Raw genomic sequence first — 19,938 nt, forward strand, 5'->3', positions numbered from 1 at the left:
GGCAAAGAATTTTGGATATAATATAGACTTAGAAAAGTGGCAAAGTTTGTGGGAAAGAAACTATAAATTGACAATGTCAGCTTCATACAAAGAAAACTTATATAAAATGTTTTATAGATGGCATTTGCCACCAACAAGATTAGCAAAAATGTTTAAAAACTTGTCAGATAAATGTTGGAAATGTAAACACAAACCAGGTACTTATTATCATATATGGTGGACATGTGTTAAAGCAAGGAGATATTGGACAATACGCACTTGGTTAGAAAAAATGTTAGAGAAACACATACTATAAATGTGAATTTTTTTTACTAGGTATAATGCCAGAAAAACCTGATAAGCAAAGTACATATTTGATTCTACATATGATAACAGTGGCAAGAATTATATTTGCACAATATTGGAAGAATGAAGAAATACCACCAGAAGAAATAATCAAAAAAATATTAGACTGCGGAAATGGACAGACTTACTTTAAGGTTGAAAGAAAAAGAAGAAACAGAATATTTTCAAACTTGGGACCTATTTTATCAATGGTTAGAGAAAAGATTTAGGGATTAGGAGTTTAATTTGTATTAGTGAATAAGATACTCAGGCAACACATTTTTGTTGAATAATTATTACTGAACTCTGTTTAAAAAAATATTTTTTTAAAAAATATAAACCACTTAGAGAGGGCTGTAAAAGCACTATGAAGCGGTATATAAGTCTAAGTGCTATTGCTATTCTTATTTTGTTCACAGTAACAAGTCCCAGAATCTTTTGCCTTTCATTGGCAATTACATACAATGTAGAATGACAAATTTAAGTTGTGGGAGTCTGCATAAAAGTTAAAAGTAGTCTTGGGTTTGAAAAACAAATGATACAAAATTCAGTTCTATGTGGAAGCTATTTTTGGATTATACTTCCACATATGGTCTTATACTGCAGCCAACATTTGGATTTCTACAAACATAAGATTTTAACATTTAAGTTCATATATAACTTGCTAAATATTGAGAGCTTTGTAGATGAAGTAGAAAGTGTAATTTTTAATCTTGATTTATTATTAATAGTTACTTTGAATATTTTTACTTCATTTTCTAATACTTGTGTATCTCAATCCTGTGTACTTTAAGCTTTTTATACTTCCCCGACTGATTTTTAAATACTATACACATGCACATATAAACACATACACACAAACACACATGCACTCACACCCGCACACAGGATTAATATCAATATGCTGATGACCCAGTTATGCTTTTGGAGTTCTTTCACTGTGGAGAGATCCAAATGAAGAACAATTTTCAACTTAATCCTAACAAGACAGAATTGTTTTGTGTTCCAGGCCCTCCTAGATGAGAGGAACTTCCACTTTTGGTTCTTAATGGTGGGATGACAGAACCAGAGCACAACAAACCATGGAGGGGGTCTCTTGTACTCACAACTCCAGACGGCAACCAGGACCAGGAGGGCATTTGCACAAATCCACTTTGTGTACCAACTGCACCCTTTTGTCTTGTTTGAGGGCATTGCTGTTACATCTTGGTCCCTTCAAAGTGGACTGCTACAATGGATTCTATGTAGGGCTGCCCTTAAAGATTATTCATAAGCTGCAGCTGGGGTGATGCAGGCAATTATATTTACAGTTCAATTTACCCTCCATCATAGCTTGGCAAGGTGCTCTGGCTCCTTGTAGGCCATCATGTTCAATACAAATTGTTGTCTTCTATTGAACCCTTCACGGAGTGGAGCCAGATTATTTGCAGAAACATCTCTCTCTCTGATCTGTTTTGCCCATCCCACTTGGTCTGACAGGGTTGGCACAGTATTAGATCAGTGATGGAGAATCTTTCGGGCTTGGCAAGTCAAAAAGCCTAACTTGACTCTGCTGGCATGTCACATGACCCTGAAGAAGAGAGAAATATTTCTCTATCCTATCTTCCCCCTCACACATATACACATCTGAATAGCAGCATCTGGGTTTCAACTTCAGCCCAAGTGCGACCACTTCCACTCAAAAAGGCCACCTCACACTATTCCTCAAGCACGCAAGCCTTAAGGAGAGGTACAGTTGCCTAGCACTCCCCAGGATCACTTACCTTTTATTGACAGGCCCTGCAGCCTACCTGAGGTTGCTCCTGGTCATATGAAGCCTTCGTTCTTGAAGCAGCTTTGAAGAATGCTCTTTCGCAGCCTCTGCAAATTGCACAAGAATAAGGGGTGCTTTCGAGAATAGTTGTTCTTCGGTGTTGGTGAACGCTGATGTGTCACCCAAAATGTTGTGGCACGTTACCTTTGACAAATATGTCGTAAGTGACACCATTTAATATTGTGATGTTTTTTAAAATCAGTTTCAGTTGAACAATTGAGTAAAGCAAAATACTGAATTATGAAAAAAATAATAATTTTAAACCAGATATTTAGAAGTTTACGGCAATTATATATTTAATACACGGATACAACACTTGTCAGAAATAATTATATTTAAAATAGAAAGTAATATGGATTTTAATTTTGAATACAGTTCTAATAATGAAGACTTTCTGGAGAAATAAAACAAAAAGATCTTTGCATAATATTGAGAAATTAAAATAGGTGCCAAAGTGAGTTTCTATGGAAAACGAGCTCTTCTGGACACAATAAGTGCGTTGACATGCGGCCTTATAAACTAAGTAGGAACATGAACACTGTTACGAGACACGTGAAACCAATCAGCATCCATTTTGCAACCTTCAAAGCTTTACCACATGGGCAATGTAAAATATTTTGGCTATTTGCATGCCGAAGGGAAGTTAAAGAAAAACATTTCTCTTAAAACTTCTGAGCCCCATCCCAAATGGGCTGCAATCCCACCCACTTTAACATGTTATTCATGCACACCATATCCTTATTATAAGCCAATTAAGTCCCAAAATGTTGGTTTGAATTTGATAGCTGGTTTTCCTCTGTCAGAAGAAACAGTTAAAAAAGAACTGCTGAAGCTCCTTCTATAGTGAACTGGGAACTTTACTGATTGTTTTCCCAAACAGTCTAATGTGAAAATTCAGTGTCTGACTCTGGCCTCATGGCTTGGGTTTTATAATCACAACTGGACCACAGCAGGTTAGTAAGACTATCATAAATAGATCATAGAATGAGTAAACTGGTAGATTTTGAAAATGTTAGTGATATGTAGATAGTATAATGAAATAGAAACAACATTCAGCAACAATGAAAGAGATAATTTCTTCCTTGGATGATTATTAACAAGATTAAACTGAACAGCTAACGTCTTAAATGTATATAGTAAACCACATTTGAAATGAAGGATGCAATTTGGATGGCATGGTACCATTCCAGAAAAGATGCAGAACTTGAAGATTACAGACCATGGCATTGATTTTAGTTTTCCCTTTTCACGAATGGGCAGAAATATTGTACTCTATAATTTACCAAGAGAGGGAGAGACTAAATGGGGATATGATAAATGTTTATTAAGCACAGTATGGAACAAACAGCTCCCTAGAATTCAGGTAATATGAAATCTTCTGGAACTAGTTCAGAATAGACAAAAGAAAGTATAGTTTGTTACAAAAAGGCAGCAGTTGCTACTTGGCTCAGGTATTTTTAAAATCACAGAAGACAAGATTGTTAATGGCTAAGTACTGATTGAAGCAGTATTGAATGCTATCCCAGATCAAATATAGACTTTCCCATCATGGTGCCCTCCAGATAACTTAATTTCCAAACTTCACAGCTATTATAGTTATTGGGAATACTGGATTATACAATCAAGTTTTCCAAGTAGCACCACAAAGAAGTCCATGCCTTTTTTATTCCATATCTATCTATCCATCCATCCATCCATCCATCATCCATCCATCCATCCATCCATCCATCCATCCATCCATCCATCCATCCATCCCATAGATATCTAGAAATATCTGAGTGGCTACAGGAAATGAAACTAGATGGGCTTCTGGGCAACTGCATTTCAATATATTAGGGAAAAATGATTAAACTGAAAATGCTAGAAAAGGTTTTTTTAATGATAAGAAAGTACATTTCACTACCCATTATTGTAACTGCAAGCAAAAAACTGTAAAGTTTATTAAATAACTGATTTTAAAAAAGGAAAGAACAAAAGCAATACATTTATTAGCACAATCAATTATGGAGGAACAAGAAAAAATATATAGCAAATATATTTGCTGCATAAACTACTTAGAAAATAAAGTTCTTATTTTTAGGAAGTACTATACTCCATTGCAGATGATACGTAACTGACGGTGGGAATCAATATAAAACACATAATTTTGGATTGTTAACCGCAATGAGATGTAGGGAAGAATAAAAGCATGACAACTCAATAGCAAAGAGTCCAAATAACTATCTCATGTTTAACTTTATCAGTAATATCTACCGTAAGTAGGAAAGTTGTAAACCACATTTTGTAATACTTCTTAGGGCAATTAGGAAAAGAGAAAGGTGCTTAATTTCCTCCCCCCCTCCTACTTTTCATTACAAAGTGCATATGATGACTTTTCTTCATACTGAAACTTATTTTGAAGATCACTTGCATGAAAAAGAATTTGGAGCTGCTAAGAAGTATTTACAAAATCACATAAGCTAAACTAGTTTGAAATTAAGAAAAAAGCATAGCTGAAACACTCAGATTTCTCATAATACCTAGTTCAGCTCTCACATTTAAATAAAAAATGAAATTCTATTTACACATGTGATTTCATTCATTATTAAACTACTGCATATGCCCAAGGTATGTTCATTTCCCAACGTCCACTATTCTTCTTAGAAAATACTCTACCTCAGCTATTCTACTTTTTTTTTTAAAAAAAGATACTGTATCCCAACCATTCTACTGTTTAAAAAAATATTCTTAGGGGGGAAAAAAGAGAAGTCTTATTTCTGTTGCAAATTTGTCCAACTGCCCCAGCAAAATTCCCATTTTTATTATTTTGGTGTTAAGCAGCAAAACAGAGATCTTTTACATTTTAGTCAAGAATGCATACACTGCAATCACAGGATTGTATAATAATACATGACTTCACAAGTTCTACCCATCCACTTCTTGGTGTGCCCGTGGTCCCTAAGGCTGCCACCAAATACTGAATATAACAGCAGTAACTTACCTATGCATAAGGAAAAAAAATCAAATCAAATCAAATTTAATGGAGGTGTGGCCTGACCTCTTTTGGAACAGAACAGAAATGGCATGCATTCAGCGTGAGAGGGATTCTAATCAAAATACTCATTAGCAGCAGCATTCCCAACTAAATCACAGCACTGACTTGGTCAGGGGAAAAATATAGACCAAACGCTGAATTATTGTAGGCAATTGAGATAAATAAAACCTCAAGGGTCCAAAGCTATATATTAGCAAGTGAACTAGAACAATTAAACTCATTTTTAAAAAAAAACAGTGGCTACTACACATGTATCTATGCTATGGGTTAAACATCAAATATATCTGAATTTTTTTACTAACTACTTCTATGATTATAGATGAAGACATTATTCCATACATAGTGCAATTTTTCACCAACAGAAACATAAGAAAATATTATATACTACGTGTATGCAACTTTTTCAGTGGCCAATAGATAATCTACCTTTTCATTACTTCCATTTTTAAAAGGTGCAAACGTTTAATAAGAAGTTTTTGTTGTGCAAACTGCAACTGTGCTACTTTGATTAAAAGCAAGCAACAAACTAAACTATATTTTCAATATCAAAAGTGTATAACTGTCTTTTGAGGGATTGCAAGCAAATATTTACAATTTGTTCATTAGAGAAATGCTAATCATTATGACTGGAAAGACCCATATTTTGCCCAGACTCCAAGGAAAATGCAATTAAACAGATTTTTTTCTGTGATTTCTCACAGAAAATCACAATGGGCAGGTTGTTATTCTCCAGGAATGATGTATCAATGAAAACATTTTATTAATTCTAAAATGTCCCTGATTGGATTTTGATCCCATCCCCATCTATATTAATAGCATTTAGCATTTTTTCAGGGTCTGTTTTTGACAGAAGACTGTAAACATGGTCACAATCATCTTCAGAATGCAGATTTTCAATTTTTCTTCTCATGTTGTGCTACTACTCAGAACAATATAAGTTACAGTCAAGAAAAGTACATTAGTGGCATCATTCCCAATAACATTTTAGCTAGAAATATGTCACAATTCAAAATATCAAGAATGAAAAGTCTTGAAGATGAATTAAAATACTACTACCTTAACTTAGATTAATTATCGTCTATAACTGCATTAAGATTTGATTGATAGATTAACTACAGAGATTCAAGCCAGATTTCTATACATACATTTATATTATGAAAAAGTTTGCCTCTCTGAAGTTATTCTTTCCAAGTAATGACTAGAGCAAATGTTTAATATTTCTTTTATGCCTAACTTTCACAACTATAATACCTGTTTCCTAAACAGGGAAAAAATAGGAGAAATTGGAGAAAACTTTAGATTTTAACATTTTATGCAGTCTTATCACTGTTTTTCACTAATTTTACTAGGGTGGGAAGAGAAAGAGATGTTTCAAACAGTACTTAATTTATATATTTCCACATTGAGCTTGAATATAAACAGCATTAATCTCAGATTCTCATGCATTCTATATTACCTATACTAAAACAATATATACCAAATTCAATGTATTATCTTTTATAGTTGTTGCGTATTCCAGATAATTTTATAACATACTTGTTTAAAATAAGATGTATGCAACAACTGCCATTAGATGGCAGTGTTCAACAACTTTCTATTGAAATATTAGGTTAAGGATTGGTTTCAGCAATCTTTACACAGTAATTAAGTAGTGGAATACCGTAGCTATAGGTTCCTTTTTTTAAAATGCTTAGTTTTGAGAAAAGTTTTAAGATTTATAAACTGATGTTGGATTTTAGAGCCTGGGATTAACAGAACAGAACTTAATAGAATTTTATAAATTATCTGTCTAAAATGTGGGTATGCAAAAAGCTGGAAGCTCAACCACCTTCAATATCTCTCCTAATGAAATTGCAAAAGAGCAGCTTTCGTGAGGTGCCACATCAAAATTTGAATTTGTTACATATTGGAAATAATTTTAAGGTATACAGGCTTTTCTACTAGTCACTATAGAATATTACATGCTGAAGAGAATTTTTTTTTAAAATGTTTAAACCAAAGTCATGACCATATTTTCAATGTTCAATTACTCTTCAAACTAAATTATATTTCATAATGTTCTAGAATTGGTATTAAATATTTGGATGCTTTTCTAGGGAAAAAATGTAATGTTCCCCTCTCTTCTCATATTATTAAACTGGATTGGCACTTGGCATTCATTAGATAAGGTAGCAAACTTGACATAGAAACTGATTCATATATACACGAAAAGGAATTTCAGGGAGATAAGTGCAATTTTAGATTGATTAAACTAATGAGAAAGCATCATTTCTCCTGGACATTCTTTGAGACAAGACCTTGAATTCTTTCTAGGCTGCAATCTGTCCTAGAGATGACATGTTCAAAATAGCAAGCCCTGGAAGCAGCAGTGCAGGTTTTAAAGACAGACAGACCAAGCAGTTAGTTTCCTGCACTTTGCTGGTTTACAAAATATTCCCACATGTAAGAATGCCCAACATTCAGGGCACACCTGCAATATTTATTAAATGAGGTTAATAATATTCCCAATTAGACATTACCAGAAACTAGTAATTTAGATCCCTTGATAGGCACAGCTTCATATTCCCAGCTATCTGTCCATCTTATTTATTTCTGACCAGATTTTACGGTTACCCATAGAGATCCAAGTCAGTTTCAGAGCCCCTTCTTCTGGAATGCTTCCCCATTTACTTTCACAGATGAACCGTTTTTCATTGTTCTATCACTAAAATTCCAGTCAACAGGGGAAGAAAGTTGAAGAGTCTTTTTGTAGGTCCAGTAGGGATTAAGTATGAAGGTAACAGCACTCAATCCTGTTAATACAACAGTAAAATATAAGAGTCCCATATTTTCCATCACAGCATACCAATGGGAAAGACACACCCACCACATGTGGTAGGTAAGTATCATGCGACAGTGAAACATGTGGATCGTTATCCACTGACTTGCCTTCCAAAAGAAAGTATTAGCCCGGCCAGCCTAGAGAAAAAAAAAAAAGAAACCCAAGTTAAAATACCAAACAGATAAAACTGAAACATATTTCATATTTCATGTAAAACAAGAACTATATTTGCAAAGTTAAAGCATTATGGAATCTTACTTCCAAGTTTAGTGAAAGAGTTATGAAAGAAGCAGGGAATCTGAAACAAAACTAGCTTGTGAGTAAGAACTTAATTAAGCATCTGGATGACCTTTTGGAGGACAAAATGGAATGTCACAAAGAAAAATTATTAGGAAGTACGCATAAGTTCTTCCAATTCCAGCAGATTCATGCCTTTTTGTCACATGATTGAAAAGGATCACTCAAAGGAAAAATAACCTTTTGCATATGCCAAGACAGCAACTTTTTAATCCATGCCCTACAGCAGTTACGGAACTGGAAAATGCAGGAGAAAATATCCCAACACATAAATCTTGGAAGGCTGCTCCAAAAAGAGACTTATTCCACAACAGATCTATATTTCATCTATAGAGTTTGTCAAATCCATAGAAAATAGTACTGGCTACTTAATTTAAATAAAAGGAGGGATGACCCCTGCCAAATTATCCTAGGCTGTATTATTAGGAACTAGAATTCAATTGAGAGCCAGTTTGATCTAGTACAGGGGTCCCCAACCTGTGGGCCGCGGGACAGGCTGGCCAGTGCGCGCGCCCTTACTTACGCTAGCGCTGCGGCTGTGGGGCGCAAAAACAGGACGCCGCACCTCAGAGCACGAAAACGGGCCACTGCCACACGGTGGACAAATGGACACTGCCACATCGTGGGGCACAAAAACGGGCCGCCACCGCACTGCAAGCTGCAAAAATGGCTGCTGCCACGGGGCACAGAAACAGGGCATCGGCGCACCACAGGGCACAAAAATGGGCAGTTGCTGCACTGCAAGGCACAAAAATGGGTACCGCCACAGTGCAGGGTACAAAAATGGGTGCCGCCACATTGCAGGGCACAAAAACAGCCACCGCACAGAAACAAGGTGCTGTGCCATGCAAGAACGGAGCAGGGCTAGGGAGTATCACACGGGCGCTAGCTCCACCCCATTTGTGGTGCATGCATGCTTGTGGCCCCGTGCACATGCACACATGTAAAAAATTTTCTTTTCTTCCGGTCCGCCAACTGACAAAGGTTGGTGACCTCTGATCTAGTAGTTAAGGCAATATGCTAGAAAGCGGGAGACTGTGAGTTCTAGTCCCACTTTAGCCATGAAAGCCAACTGGGTTACCTTGGGCCAATCACCCTCTCTTAGCCCAACCAACCTCACTGAATCGTTGTTGTGGAGAAAAAAGGAGGAAGATGTCTGCTCTATTTGTAAAAATAATAAAGGCAGGATATAAATACATTTGTCTTTTAGTATTCTAAATCCATCTTATTAAACATCTTTATGGTATTCAAAGTACTCTTCTAATAAGGGCAATATAAAATTGGAGGCTTCAGTATTCTGGTATAAACTTACTTTAACGTGCAATATCTCTCACCCATCCCAATATCCCCAGAGAATAGCCTGAATCCCAAGGCAGGGAATATATGGAAATTTCTAACCTCTCCCTTCTTCTACTCACTCAGGATGTTACTTAGCAATATAAATCATGTTTTATGTGAGCTCAGTCAACTATACTAGTACAATATGTTCAATTCCAGCAGTATCTCAAGGGAAACATTTGAATTTTGACTCAGGCTATGACTGTTATTTCACCTAAACATAAACAGACAGCCAGAAACCTCCTAGCACAGCTCCGCAAAATCTAAGCAAATGATACCAACTTGATATTGACATCCATATGGAAGCATTATAACCCACAATATTTAAATTGCTCAGTTGTTCCTATGAATTTAATTCTTTCTTAATATTTTGAAAGAAATCCTGGAAATCATATCTGCTTAGAAACATCACAGTTTGACAAAGCAGTTCTTCATCTAATATGTAATAGTGGGGAGTCCGTAACTAGTCAAATATAATAAAAAGTATACAAAATGTTTTTCAAACTATGTTACTTACAATTAGGTTCAAAATATTAAGAATATTTTCATGTGATTATCCAGATTTTCAATCTTCATAAATCAAAAGTGTCATATTAACCATAACTGAGGTATTAATACTTATTCTCTTTTACTTTTAATATTCAAATCTAGAAAGGACAGGTTGGGTTCATATAATTTACTCTTTTGTTTTCTATAGTTATTTTAATGTAGAGAAGGCTGGCTGGGTCCACACAATATATTCAGTCTAAATTGGAAAAGTATAGCCTAGAATGACAGGCACCCACCAGAATCCCTTTTACCTCCTCTACTGACATAATTTTGCCACTGCTATACCCCTGGCAATTCCCAGGGATTAAAAAAAAATAAAATAGTGTATGGCTTATGGCCAAAGAGAAATTGTCCTTTACATATTACAATGGTTGGGTTCAAACAATTTTATGGCTCAGTATAATGTATGAACCAACCACCACTTGGAACCATCTATTTTTCCTTTTTTTCTCTTTAGCCCTATTTATTACTTGGGAAACTATACTGAATTGGGGTTGGCAAGGTTATAGTCTTCCCAATGTTTAAGCAAAGCTCCCATCATTCCTAGACACAGGCTGAGCTGTTTTGGAGCTCAGCAATATCTAAAAGAACACAAACTTCCTACCTGTATATTAAGTAATAAGCACCCATAACACAGTCTTTGACCTGATTTTTAAGATTTCAAACTTACACATAAGCATGAACTGAAATAGACTAAATTGTTTGCATTTCTGTCATAAATGTTCACATTACAATGCTGTTTTCAATTTGCAGTCTAAAGTACAATCTATAGTATTATGTATGCTGTATAGAGAGTTCTATTGCTTTAAACGAATACTATTCATACCGCATTTCCCTGAAAATATATATTTTATTGTATTTCTTTTGCCTCCAAAAGAGGCACCAGGTCTTATTTTCGGGGGATGTCTTACCCGCACCACTGCTTGATTTCTTCTGTGGCTGCTTGCAGCCAGATGCTGCATGCCGCATCACGCCAATGCCACCGCTCATGGCAGGCCACATGGTGCATTGTGCTGGTGCCAATGTGCCATGTGGGATCCGGCTGCAAGCGGCCGCAAAAGAAGTCGGGCAGTGGCATGTGGGAGGCCTGGCTGCAGATGTGCTAAGATAAGTAGGTGCGGGGCATGTGGGGAAGCTCCACAACCCCCACCCCAGCTTGGTTTTTACTCACCCCACCTCGTACAACCAGACGGTGGGACAGGGTCTTAACTAGGGCTTATTTTGGGGGTAGGGTTTATATATTAGGCGCATGTGTAAAACTCAAGCTAGGGCTTATTTCCGGGATAGGTCTTATTTTCGGGAAAACATGGTATATTTAATTAATAAAGCTAAATGACCACAAGTGACTCAAAATGGCATATTCAAAAGACTGTAAAACACACTATCCCAGTAAAGTAGCTTTAAGGGACAGCTTTTGAACTGTTGCATATTCAACTCTCCTCTTCTTCTTGCTTTCTATGCCCCCTCTAAATGAAGGGAGCAAAAGTTTACACAGATTCCATTTGCTGTCACTTGCCTTGTCTTTCCTAATGGCACATATGATTCACTTCCCCTTAAGGTCTTAGAAAAAGAGAAGATGTTATATTATGTCATGACCTCACATGCAAGGTTTTACATGACTTCCTCAAATGTGTGAACATTGTTGATATCAGAATGTAGTTGCAGGAAATAAACATTCTCCAAACAGAACTCAAGATTATTACTTTCTTTGATGGTGGTATTGCGGGGCAGTCAACAAACAATCCACAAAAATAGCAATTTTAATCTATGGTTCCATGTCACAGGAAAACAATCCAATTATGTACATAGTTCACGATATTTTAAAGTGGGACATTATATGTATTTCATATGGAACCATATCTTATTGAACTACTTAAAGCAAGCTCATAGATAACAGTAGTCTTCCATTTGGTGTGGTGTATCTCCCCCATGTGCTAAACCTATCATAGATTGAAATTCTTAATACAACTTTAGTTCTTCATTGGAATACACACTAATTTTCAACATGAACTGTTTTAAATGAGATTACAGTTCATGTAACTAAACATTGTGATTAGCTACGAAGGGAAAGGACAGAGCAATCATAGCCTCCCCCCCCCAGATAGGACCATTGAATGGAATTGACAACTACATGGCTAATTTCTACCAGCATTATTTTGAATCTCAAATGCTTCATCACTCTTCCAGTGATATGTCCCACTGTCCTCAAACTGGCTGGGGACAAGTACAGAAAGTTGTTTACCCCTAACCAGGTTTATTGATTCTTCAATATTTTTTCCAGAACAAGTGTTTTGAATGCATTTGTATTCTAAAACACAGTTCTACATTAAATTTAAAGTAACATGTGTAAATTTAATAAACACGGTATTGAATTAATAGATTTAATATTTCATCTGGAAAAGCTCAATCAAGGTAAATACCCAATTAAAAATGAATTATTCAATTAGGAATTATTCCTAGCTGCTGTTCTATCACTTAATATTCTAGATATAAGAATCAGCTAATCTTTTCAAAGGTGCATTTATTATGACACTCTTCTGTAACAGTTAACATCTGTTGGTATAAGAACACTTAGCAGTGAGGACCTCAAAGCAACTATGTACTCAGACATGGGGCCTAGGCCTGATCACTCAGAGACTCTGAATGGAAATTCATACAGTAACAGAGAGGAGATGGAGGATTAGATTCTAGATAGGAGATTCAACAAGAAAAAAGTGGAGAGTGAGGGTTGTAACCTGAACCTCGCGGAATAAAATGTTTTATTACTGAAACAAGCTGTCATCATGCTTTCAGAGCTGCTGCAGTTCTAGCCTGTCTTGCCAGACTAGTCCAGACAAGATATGCAATTCTATATAGCAACCATAGCTGTAATCTCAGTTTGCTTTCTAGCTAGTCAGAGAGAACTGCTCTCACTGCTCTCTCACCTTTAAAAGCATCCAAGACATGCAAGTGAAAGGTGTACTCAATTCAAGTAGCATTCCCATCAAAGGTATGTAATGTCCAGATTTTATGTTGGTTATCAGACCCAAAAAACCACCAAAAGCAAGAAAATGGTGAGCAACTACAAAGAAATCAAATGTTTTAAAGATAAAATTAGAGACATGAACGGCTACATTTTCCAGCAAAAAGAAGCCAGACGCTATGAGGCAAATAAACCAACTCCAGTCCTGCTGGGAATAAACTATGTCAGCTTGAAAAACTGGATCTATAAGCAAAGCCCAGAAGCCAGCCACACAACTCTGAATGCCGAACACGGCTCGTGTAGCAGTCACATTCCAAAAGACTTTCTCCTTCGCTGGCAATGAGCGGTAAGTCATACTCAACCATGAAGACAAAAAATGTGAAAAACAAAATATTCCCAAGTAGAAAAAGAAGCCAATGGCCACTAGTGCCAAACGAACTTCCCACAGAAAATAATTCCAGGCAAATATGGATGTAGATGTTGCCTCATCATTTTGAAGATTCATGTCTTCTACTTATGTTGAAGTTATTTGGGGAGCATCCACTAGTCAGGTCCACTTAGGAATCTTGAACTTTTGCCCATGCAGTGAGGAGCAACCAAATTCTCATTGTCATCTGTAGAAAAAATAAATAAAAATGTTCTATACAATACATACATGCTTACACATAACATCTTATACCTAGTTCTAAGAAATCATACAGACTCAGTTTACAGAAAGCACTAAGAGGTCCTTTAGTTTGGATAAAGCTTCTTGTATAACAGGGGTGTCAAACTGCCGGCCCGCGGACCGAACGCATCATGCGGAAGCCGCGCCCACCCCATTGCCGGCAATGGCAAAACTATCCCGATATGTTGCGTGACGTCACGTGACGTTGCGAGTTTGACATGTCTATTGTATAACAAAATGGCTTAGAATTTTGTGTAACCCATACTGTACATCTGCAATTAACACTGAAATAGTCATATATTGTTTCCTAGTACCTGTCATTGACCATATTAGTGTGGCTCTGAATACAAATACTGTCCTATATAAACCCTTGTAATTGCAATTAAATATGTGTAAATATATACTTATTGTAATGAACTTTTTAAGTTATGTTTTTTAAAAATGTTAGAGTTGCATGCACCTAACCATGAAAAATGCTGAGGAGAAAACTAAAGATGGCATGGGGGATAGCTGGCTGACAAGAAATCTACAGTCACCTTCTTTGATCTGTGCCTTCCACAAGGATTGAATTTAAGATGGGCCTGCAGAATAGCTTAGACCAGTGATGGCGAACCTTTTAGAGACCGAGTGCCCAAACTGCAACCCCAAACCCACTTATGCATCGTCGGGTGCCAGGTGGGTGTGGCCCATTGGGTGGGCGTGGCTACGGTGGTAACGGCAGACTGGGTGAGTCTAAAAAGTTCAATCAATCAATTCCAACTTTGCAAGATCTTTTTTTTTCCGCGAGAAGTTGAAATTGACTCATTGATTGAACCTTTTTTTTTTTTGTACACGGCGGTGGAGGCCTAAAGCGAAAAGGTTTTATAAAACCCTGCTGAAGGCCTAGGACTGGGGTGATGATGCGGGTGCCCACAGAGAGCGCTCTGAGTGCCGCCTCTGGCACCCGTGCCATAGGTTCGCCACCACTGGCTTAGACAAAATTATGGTTGGCTAATTTGCAACTCAATACATTATATAAATCCTGTCAGAGTAACTAGTATATGGTTTGATATATTGTGTGAATCTAAACACTCAAGTCAATTCAGATAAACATGGTTAACTAAAACCTGAGTTAGCAGGAACAGAGTTATGAGCTAAATAAAAACAGATAATCAGTGGTTTATAGCCAACTGTGGGTTCTTTCACTGTATCTTACTTACCCCGTGTTGTGTTTCACACTGTCAGGAAAATGAAGTTGCACATACAAGCTTGGAGGCTACTTAGAGAACACTGTGACCCTAATAATAGGTAACTGCTGTACTTTGCAGGCAGTTTCACAGGTGCATATGACTGCCTATTCATTAGCAGGGAAAGGATGTTTTCAAGCTTTCTTCCATTATGCCTTGCAGGTGGATTTAAGTAAGCACTAAGTTCCAGATGCATATTTCATTCCTAGCCATTATACATTATAAGCACATTATACACTATGATTCAAATCTGGATCACAATAATTAACCCTTAGCTGAAAATAAATTAATACAAACACACACACAAAACATAAAAAATACGCAGTACTTACTAATATCCTACCAGATATTTTTACCAATTGTTCCTGATTTCTGATTTTTTTTTTAAAAAAAATAGTATTTATTTCTCTCTCTGATGGCTTTCTACAATAATGGTTATAGTTGTCTGATTACCAAGGAAAGAATTAAATTTTTCCCCTTAGAGTTGACAGGCACTCGGTTGACGGACTGTCTGCCATTATTCAAAAATCAGGTATGCTTAATTCAGAGTTGAATTCCCAATTCTGTGCTGGCTGAGGATGATGAGAGCGGGACTCCAACATAGGACAGAAGCGACAGCTCAACATTATCCATCCCACCCAAAGATATTTTTAAAATAAATTTCTGCAGCCTGATCCTTTTAACTCGGAAATACAAAAAGGTAAGTAGGCCACTGTCACTAGATGCTCACCCTATAATGTTAATAATTTCATATAAGGTAATTCTCCTGATGATCATCTTCTAAAATTCTGTCTTCCCAAGTCCTTTCTCCATACATCTCAATGCTTAAGAATACCTTTCTGGGTAATGCAGACAACCAAGCCATCCCAAACGCCCAAGGCTTCCCCAGATTAATTCTTGTCTAGCAACAGATTTAACATAAGTTAAAGCCTTGTTGTGACACCCTGGTTAAACACCTAAAATGATAGGGGGGAAAAAACTGTTTTTAAAGAAGAGTGGCTACCCTAATAACTCTGAAGAAACCCTGAGGGAGAGGAAAAAGTAATACTGTATGCCGAAAATTACACTTCCAATTACAGGTAGTCCTCAACTTATGACCACAATTGAGCCCAACATCTCTGTTGCTAAGTGAAACATTTGTTAAACGAATTTTGCCCCAGTTTACAATCTTTCTTGCCACGGCTGCTAAGTGAATCAGTACAGTTAAGTTAGTAACATGGTTGTTAAGTGAATCTGGCTTCCCCTTTGACTTGGCTAGTAAAGGAGGTCAGAAAAGGTGACCGCACGACCCCGTCATAAATCGGAATCTGTTGCCAAGTGTCCAAATTTTGATCACAACACCACGGGGGATGCTGCAAAGTGTTGTTAAGTGTGAAAAACGGTCGTAAAGTGGCTTTTTTTTCCCAGTGCCTTTTGTAACTTTGAATGGTCATTAAGCGAACTATTATAAATCGAGGACCACCAGTACTCCCCCTCAGATCTCCTCGCCCTCGTCTCTCTTGTTCTATAAAGAAATCCGAATTAGTTTCACTTCTGCTAAAAGCGTCTTCCGGGATTGTAAAACTAACCAAGAAAAAAAAAAACCACCGCCGCCGCCACCCAACACGGAGAGCAACCGGCTCCCTTCGTCCCTGGCGGGTGGGCAAACGGAAACCGGGGCTAATTCGGGGCTTATGAAGTACATCCGTGTCCCAACTTCACCCTTTAAAAAAACAACAACACGCGGGCCTCCGAGAAGGGTTGTGTTTATTCTTACTCCCCCCCCTCCACACACACACTTAAATGATTACCCCCAGCCTTCTTTATTCGTGTCAGAAGCCCTTTCAGATGATAGACATTCAACACGAAGTAAAATTAAGTATGAAACCCCCAGAAGCCCCCCTCGGCCAGAGAGATGACCACAGCGAGGGAGGAGGGAAACTGCAGCCGGCCAGAAGGAAAGCCGCGTTTTCTCTCCTCAAGGCTCTCCTAACTGCCGCGCTGCCACTCTTCAGAAGCGGTCCTTACCGGTTTACACCAAAGGCCTCGGGGTCGGTCGCTTTTCTCGTCCTCTTCGCAACTACCCCGCTCTGCCTTCCGTTTGCTTCTGTGGAAGTTTTCTTTTGGTTTTGTTTTTTTTTAAATGTCCTCTTCCCGTCACGCGCTTAAGGGAGGAGCCCCCCCTCCTCCCTCCTCGCGGTTAGCCGGGTCCAAAGCCGTCGCCTAGGCCGCCAGGCAGGCGATGGCGCGCTCGTGCACCGGGCCGCGCCCCCGCCCTCGTTTCCCCTTTTCTTCATCCGCTCGTCAGGCGGACAGGTTGGGGCAAACCATTGGGCCCACTCGGAGAGGGGGGGAGGAAAGAGGAACGTAGAGCCGCCGTGGGGAACAATTTCTGAGGCAGACGGGCGGTTTAGAAACGTGAAATTATATAAAGGAACGGGTCAATTCGTTCGAAATAATGACGAAGTCGAAACCGCGCACGCACCATTACATTTCGAAACGACCCGCCTTGGCAAATATTAGTTGTGATTCTTTAGAGCAGTGGTTCTCAACCTTTTTCATGCCGCGACCCCAACCGGTCGTAAGTCGAGGACTAAACCGGTCGTAAGTCGAGGACTACCCAACCGGTCGTAAGTCGAGGACTTTCCCTGCCCGGGAGCGCCGCGCATGCGTGGTTCCGCCCCCTGCGCCGGCCGAGGCGTAGCTGGCAAGCGGCAGAGACGGAGCAGGCCGACCACCAGCTGGCCCAGCCCAAGGGAAGTAAGGCACCCGCCGGAAAAGGGGGAAAAATGGCGGACAAAAAAAATGGCGGACAGCCTTGCTTGGCGACCCCTGTGAAATGGTCGATCGACCCCAAATGGGGTCCCGACCCACAGGTTGAGAACCGCTGCTTTAGAGGCCTAAAAGGCGCTCTCTCCAGTTCCGTTGACTTTTTAACACTAGACTTCGGGCAGAGACCAATTTTGTTTTTGTTTTTTTATACGCGATGCCCATGTGATAAGCTTTGAGGTTTGGCGTTTTTTTTTAAAGTGCCCATTGGAGTCAGCCTTTCCGTCTGATTTTGTTTTCCTTCCAAATAAACGTGCGTAAGATGCGAGTATCGTCCTGTATCGATGTTAAGGGGCCTTTGGAAAAATTACAGCCCCCAATAAGTACGTGGTGTGCTTTCAAGAATGGTTGTCTGGTGTTGGAGAATGGTGGCATGTCACCTTTGAAATACGTGTCATGATCTAGATCAGGGGTAGGCAACCTCGGCTCTTTTATGACTCATGGACTTCAACTCCCAGAATTCCTGAGTCAGCTATGCTGACTCAGGAATTCTGGGAGTTGAAGTCCATGAGTCATAAAAGAGCCGAGGTTGCCTACCCCTGATCTAGATCTATTCATTGTTATTGAAGTATCTAGGACTATTCAGGTACACCCTGTCTCATAATTGCCTAATAAGTTAAAGCTCATGTGCTAAGATAGGATCATTCTCAACCTGCAACAGCAAGAAAACAGGAGGAACTTTAGGTTACCGCATCATAAGGTTTGTCCTCCAGCCTTGAGGAATCTACTCAGATTTTAATTCAGAAATTGCATAATGTGATAGGAACATTTTGCTGAAATAGGTAATACTTATCTGTAACCATATGCTTTCCACATTTTGCCCTTCATTTTCTAATTAAAAGATTATTGATGGTGGTAACTTGAGAGATACTTTAAGGTGATAAACTTGTTCCCAAACCAAATCACTGTGCTACTTACTTCATTTAATAATTCTGTATGAATTAAATCAGGTTCTCAAACTGCAGGTCCTCTAGGAACAGAAAGGACTTTGGGTGGGGGAACCTCACCTTTTTAATGTATTTCATGGATTCGGAATTTTAATGTATTAGAAGTGGTCAGATCTGTAATTTCTACCAAGCAAATTTACACCTATTGATCATGTAACAAATTAGGAGCAGCTACTGATGAACAGTTGACACCAGCTATAGAGAGTTGGGTTGCGTGTATCTCAGAAATATTTCTGGGCTTCTGTTATCTTTGCCAACATGGTGTGCTACAATGTATTCATATTCTTTGCAGTGTCTAGAAATCTACAGTACAGGCAGTCCTTGACTTTCAAATAGCTTAGCAACTATTTGAAGTTACGACTGACCCAAAAAAGGGCACGTAGACCAGGATTTGAAGTTCTGATGGTCAGGCCCTCTCTGCAGTCACATGACTGAACTTTGGACACTTGGCAACATGTCTGCATTTATGGTGGCTGTTTGCAGCATCCTGCAGTCATGTGACCACATTTTACAATGGTTTTCAGTTACTTCCAGTTTTCAGCAAAACAGTGCCCATAGCAAATCATTGTTTATTTAATAAATGCAGTAATCCATTTTTATAATCATTATGACATAAGACTGCAATGGGCAGGTTTTATTTGATAGAGTTGGACATTGACTATTTGGGTGTGGGCTCTGTTAAGCCACACTGATCCATTTTTATAATCATTATGACATAAGACTGCAATGGGCAGGTTTTATTTGATGGAGTTGGACATTGACTCTTTGGGTGTGGGCTCTGTTAAGCCACACACTGGCACAATATTCAGTGAATAAACCAGAGCCAAGATGTTTCTGCCAGTCTGCTCAGTAAATTATTGCAGCTTTTCAGTTTTGCAGTTTTTTCAAGTTTCAAGTTTATTGCATTTATATCCCGCCCTTCTCCTGGTAGACTCAGGGCGGCTTACAGCCAGCTAAAAACAGAACAATTGATACCACATACAAAATTAAAACAAATTAAAAAATATATTTAAATAGGCCTTCTCTTGTTGTTAAAAATTAATTAAAAATCCAATAGTAAAATATCCCTAGGCCAGTCCTGCCTGCTGAAACAGCCACGTCTTGAGGGCGCGGCGGAAGGAGGGGAGATCCGGAATCACCCGGATCTCTGGG

At 38.4% G+C, this 19,938-nt stretch overlaps 1 protein-coding gene across 1 annotated transcript; it reads right to left on the reverse strand.

Moving 5' to 3' along the window:
* Nucleotides 1-4,046: 4,046 nt before the first annotated feature.
* CLN8 (CLN8 transmembrane ER and ERGIC protein) lies at nt 4,047-17,119 on the reverse strand. Its single transcript, XM_015820779.1, has 3 exons — nt 17,039-17,119; nt 13,101-13,752; nt 4,047-8,129 (listed from the first exon to the last, which is right to left on the reverse strand). Exons 2-3 carry the CDS (start codon nt 13,641-13,643, stop codon nt 7,806-7,808), a joined length of 867 nt encoding a protein of 288 aa, XP_015676265.1. The 5' UTR covers nt 13,644-13,752; nt 17,039-17,119; the 3' UTR covers nt 4,047-7,805.
* Nucleotides 17,120-19,938: the final 2,819 nt, after the last annotated feature.

Source organism: Protobothrops mucrosquamatus, unplaced genomic scaffold (genome assembly GCF_001527695.2).
Source record: "Protobothrops mucrosquamatus isolate PMUCROS unplaced genomic scaffold, P.Mucros_1.0 scaffold1182, whole genome shotgun sequence".
Lineage (NCBI taxonomy): Eukaryota > Metazoa > Chordata > Lepidosauria > Squamata > Viperidae > Protobothrops > Protobothrops mucrosquamatus.

Bases quoted from the DNA above. Each gene is read 5' to 3' on its own strand.
- CLN8 (XM_015820779.1), bottom strand. From the start codon at position 13,643: ATGAATCTTCAAAATGATGAGGCAACATCTACATCCATATTTGCCTGG. The intron at 8,130-13,100 runs GTGAGAGAGCAG...TTTTTTCTCTAG, and splicing joins TGTCTTGGATGCTTTTAAAG to GCTGGCCGGGCTAATACTTT.